Source organism: Rhinoderma darwinii, unplaced genomic scaffold (genome assembly GCF_050947455.1).
Source record: "Rhinoderma darwinii isolate aRhiDar2 unplaced genomic scaffold, aRhiDar2.hap1 Scaffold_2178, whole genome shotgun sequence".
Lineage (NCBI taxonomy): Eukaryota > Metazoa > Chordata > Amphibia > Anura > Rhinodermatidae > Rhinoderma > Rhinoderma darwinii.
This window is the reverse complement of record NW_027462506.1, coordinates 9933-15024: the sequence shown is the minus strand read 5'-3', so window position 1 is coordinate 15024 and position 5092 is coordinate 9933. Positions and strand designations below refer to the sequence as shown.

The 5092-nt window shown below is 43.7% G+C and overlaps 1 protein-coding gene across 1 annotated transcript; it reads right to left on the bottom strand.

The window, feature by feature from the left end:
- Window positions 1–334: 334 nt before the first annotated feature.
- Window positions 335–3484, bottom strand: LOC142701714 (ecto-ADP-ribosyltransferase 5-like). The gene is made up of 3 exons (XM_075848156.1): window positions 2766–3484; window positions 2193–2225; window positions 335–765 (listed from the first exon to the last, which is right to left on the bottom strand). Exons 1-3 carry the CDS (start codon window positions 3442–3444, stop codon window positions 668–670), a joined length of 810 nt encoding a protein of 269 aa, XP_075704271.1. The 5' UTR covers window positions 3445–3484; the 3' UTR covers window positions 335–667.
- Between the last annotated feature and the right edge of the window lie 1608 nt (window positions 3485–5092).

Sequence of the window (5092 nt, the reverse complement as noted above, 5' to 3'; positions counted from 1 at the left end):
ATACAAGTGTCCAGTACAGGAGGTCGGCTAGAAAGACGAAATTACTAAACATAATCACATCATCCGAATGACCCGGCTACGATGTGGGGGAGGGTTCTGTGGTTGGATAAGATAGAAATGGAGCTTCAAGAAGCCACGTGAGGTGCAAACCTCTCACTGCCCATTTCTCAGCAGACACCCCCCTGACATTTTTGTATAGGGCTTCTCTGCAGTGGGGGTTGAGCATCTGGTTAAAATTGAAGGATGGATAAATAGTGAACAATTAAGATCGTGCAAGATGACCAGATGACCGGCTTCAGTCTGACGCTTGGGACAAAGTCCACTTACGCAAGCAGCTTGTTCACCATTTTTAATATTGTTTTTAAAATATCTGCTGACAAATTATGACTTGTGAGATGGAAAATTTACTTGAAGAGAATATTGGTTGCCAATAAAAATACTGGCAGGAACGATCTGCCAGAGGAGGGTGAATACTTTCCAAGGTCTTGAACATTTACATCATCATATCGAATATTCAGGTCGTTGTGTGGGAGACAGTTGGGGATATTTTTTGACCTATTTCTTAGATATTATTCAGTTACTATCATCCTTTATATTGAAGCTCTTCATTAGTGATATATCGTCCTCACATCTTCCTTCTGATGCCCGAAGAATCCCGCCCGAGACTTCAGCTTGTCAAGAAGCTTGTAGCAGTAATGATTGCAATGCTCATTGTGACCAGTAGGGGTGCTGTAATTGTTTCCCTGCAATTCCCGATAGTTGTAGCTGGAGGGCAAAGTAAAAAAACGGAAATCAAAGTAAAATCACAAAAGGTCTAAACAAAATCATAATGAAAAAAGATTACTGAGCCAACCAGAACCATACTCTGCACTGATGAGAGGCAACAAGTCCGGAACAGTGCGGTCAACAGATGGGGGTCTCTGACTGAGTCATGTTTTATGGCTCTATAAATGGTCAGACATTGACTTACAGGGTAAACACCTACAGGTGGCACTAAAGAGACACATTTCTTCCTTCTGGAGGACAGCTATTTTGCATATTTTCCCAGGAAGCATTGCCTTTAAGACTCCCTACCATCTAGATCTCCGCAAGGAGAATCATTACCTTCCCAGAGCTAATGTAGCTGTAAACACTTAGGGGGGTCATTAAGTATTTGCCCCTGTTACAACTTTACTTTTTTTATCTAAATCGGTCAAAATTCTTCATTGATTAAAGGAGTTCACCGCATTGGACAATCCATACTTGTTTGAATGGTCCCAGCGATCAGCTGTGATCTGTGAGGAAACCTGGCAATAAGTGTTCTGTTTCACTGCAGCGCCACCACAGGAGAATTGAAGTATTACACAGTGTCCATCCATATCAATGTGTTGTCTGTGTAATGCAGGACAGGACAGGTCTTTGTAACCGTTCTCCACTCTGCCCACGAGATGAAGATCCTGAAGATATATCTTTACAGTGGCCGGAGCTTAAAACCTCTTCTTTCCCTAACACAAACCTTGTCTAACCCTTTTGCATCAGCCAAAGATAAGCAGTGCCAGGTGTGTCTGGCAGCCACTGATCCCCATTCTCCATTGTGCAGACATGCAAAATTATTGGCGTGTTAATGGATGAATCAGAGACTATTACCTGTGGGCTGACACACACCCCATGTCTATGTCTGTCACCTTATCTATTGGTTGTCACCATCCCCGGTGCAGTGCTATGACTGGATCACAGTAACGTAAGGTCACATGACTACACAATGTTACGTCACTATTAACGAACAGTCTCTGCTGCCTATAGCAATTCAATGATGCGGTCACGGGACTGGACATCACTGGACGGAGGGATAATGGCAGCAGAGGACAGACGGACATTAGACTAGTCGCTCCTCGTGTGGTGTTATGACTATGTAATGGTCGCACTGTGACATAACAACATGTGACCGCGCCATTCTGAGGCTCTAGGCCACCGTGACTTTTCATAATAGTGACCAGACATTATACAGATACAGGATATAGCGTCACTCCGTCCTTGTCATAACAATGGAGCGAGAGATAACAAGAGTGGGAGATACAGGAGGAATCTGGATGGTCAGTATAATAGAAAGTCTTCTATCCTATAGGTTTGTTTTAAAACACCCAAATCCTGGACAACCCCTTTAATCCACAGAGTTTAGTGTAGAGGGTAATAGAAATAAATGCGCTCCTCACCTGAGTTATAGACGCAGCTTTCCCTTTTACTACCTGAAAACAAAAAAAGAAACATATTTCATTCATTCTGTTCTAAAAAGAAACAATGTAACATTATAGAAGGAAAGATCAGGCTACACAAAGGCCGTGGATGGTGGTGGTAGTAGTTATAAAATCATATTCCACATTCAAGGCTGTGCCTAAAGTAAATATCTGCCCAGGATGCCCTCATTTATTTTCTTTCTTCAATGCAGTTCCAAAGTCTGCGCTGATTCATTTCATAATATATCTTTATAGAGTGCGGCGCCCAGTTTTCTGAATACAGAGCTTCAAATCACCTTCATAGACATACAGTAACATGGTAATATTCTGCTGCCTGCGGCCACCACTAGAGGGAGCTCACTACATACAGATATATACAGCTCCTATAGAGTTACATGATAACATTCTGCTGCCTGCAGTCACCACTGGAGGGAGCTCATTCCAATGAAAAGACCAAAAGTTCATGAAAATTGACGCTAAACCAGATACAGTCATTTTAAGCGCTTCTCAGTTTTACTTTTACATTCAATATCTTATGACTTTCTTCCTTACCCCCCAGGTAGGCACAGTTGTAAAAGCTGCACCTCCTACTGGTGGTCTGCAGGATGAGCCTGTTCCCCTCCTTAATGTAGTCTGTGACCCTAAACACTTCGTCCACCGGTATGAGCACCTCCTTCTGGGACGGGTAGTATGAGAACTTCTCTATATCCGCTCCGAAACAGGTGGTAATATTGAAGAACGATGCGTTGCCAAATTGTTGTGCCTGCCCGATGTCAGTGGAGGAGGAAGAGAACTGGCTCAGTCTTATGGTGGCCTCAGGGTCAGGGGGCGGCTCAAACTGAACCTTACTGGCCCCTCTGTATGTGGACTGCGGTTTCCCTTCACATCCGGCTCGAAGCAAAGCCAGAGCTCTGGTAAGATAGAAATGCAATGAATGGAACCGGAAGGAGTCGGGATGTTGTCCATATTCCCGGACGGCGCGGTTCAGGTCTTTGTGGACGGGTAAATCCATGTAGGTATATAATAATAACGCCATCCCGTATTCATCCTTAAACCCATCAGGAAGACGTCCCATCCAAGACTTTCTTTGGTTCCATGTTGCGGATGAAATATTCCAGGCCTTGTCCAGCTCAGGTTGCTCCTCTCTTTCCGTCTTCAGTAATTCCGGGGTGATCGACTCCATTCTGTCGAGACATCCGATGTATTGGTCGTCAAATGAATCCTCGTACATTTCCAGCTGCACTCGCAGGCAGGAGACCTGAGAAGACCAAAAAAGTCATTGAAGTCACAAGATGATATCATTATAAAATCATACAATACTGTGGATCAGTGGACAAGACGTCAAAACAATGCCGACACTTTATAAGTTCTTAATGAAATCCAAGACCAGAATAAGATGAACACTTTCCAGGAAGACTTAAAGAGCACCAGTCACCTCTCCGGACATGCCTATTTTTACTAAATACTTGTATTCCCCATGAAATAACAATTCTGGAGCATTGTTTCATAGAACACTGTGTTGTACCGTTCCTCTGTTATTCCTCCTAGAAATGTAGGAATAAATTGACAACTGGGTGTTACCATTAACCTTGTCAAAGGGGCGTGTCCCTACATAGTTTCACTCTGTCAGCACTGATTGGACAGTGTCAGTCTGTGTAGGGACACACCCCTAACTGGTGATACCCAGTAGTTAATGTATTTATACATTTCTAGGAGGAATAACAGAGGACTGGCATAATGTAAAGTTCTGAGAAAAGATGCTTCAGAATTGTTATTTCATGGGGAATACAACTATTTACTAAATTAGACGTGTCAGGAACGGTGATAGGTCCTCTTTAATGTTTAGTGTAATTTTCTATGTAAATCCCATCCACAAGTACAGGCCATCCCAATACCGACAGTCAATGTTCCTCCATTAACAGTGTCATCAGAGTGACCCCCATAAACTGTGCAAGTCAGATGCAAAGCTATAGCGGGTGTAGCGGTAGCAGTCACACCCTCACTCTAGTTCCCAAAGGGGCCCAAAGAAGCCAGTATTATAAATGCCACATCCTAGGTGGGGACCCTGTTACACATTTAACATTGGGTCCAATAGTTTCAAGTTACGCCTCTGGTGCTATCCTCTGTGATGCAGCTTAAGCCTGCCTCCTACTAGTGATAGATCAGTGACACTGCAGAGTCTCTGTGTATCCTATGTGATGCAGCTTAAACCTGCCTCCCCTGCCCCCTGCTATTGATAGATAAGTGACCTAGAACTTCTGTCCTCACACTGCAGAGTCTCAGTGTATCCTATGTGATGCAGTTTCAGTGTGTGTTCCCCTGCTTCTGATAGGGTTCTTCCTTGCAAACATAATGCAGGGTAAAGCAGAGAGGGGCAGCATCTCATAGAAATACACAGGACTCTCTGCACACAGCCCTCACAGATAGTACAGACAGTTATTGTGAGTCAGGGGAGTTTATAACTGCAGCTAATCATTGTATAGACTCTCCTATTCTATCACAGCCCTCCTGGTCCCTTAGATAGGGCAGATATTATCTCTTTAGCAGCACAATATATATGGGGGACATACAGAATAACTGTAATAACCGAGGTCATCCTGCTGACGTCTTCCTCTCCGGAGGTGCCAGCACATACACTAGGGTGCGTGTGCGAGCTCATTCCTGGCCTTAAAGGGCAAGCGCACGCACAAGTTAAACATTAACTAATTATTCCCAGATCACCCTGGACTATAAGAAGGGCCCTGCCCTTGCACTCCTTGCCATTGTCCGGCAGTATTTTTAGTATATTGTGTGGCAGTATTATTAGTACACAGTGGCAGTATTATTAGTACACTGTGTGGCAGTATTATTAGTACATTATGTGGAAGTATTGTTAGTAC

What these genes read in the sequence shown, in the direction of transcription:
- LOC142701714 (XM_075848156.1), bottom strand. Translation starts at nt 3,444, where the DNA reads ATGTACGAGGATTCATTTGACGACCAATACATCGGATGTCTCGACAGA. An exon ending in CAACTGTGCCTACCTGGGGG is followed by an intron (nt 2,226 to 2,765) that starts GTAAGGAAGAAA and finishes TTTTGTTTTCAG; the next exon opens with GTAGTAAAAGGGAAAGCTGC. An exon ending in AAGCTGCGTCTATAACTCAG is followed by an intron (nt 766 to 2,192) that starts GTGAGGAGCGCA and finishes TTTGCCCTCCAG; the next exon opens with CTACAACTATCGGGAATTGC.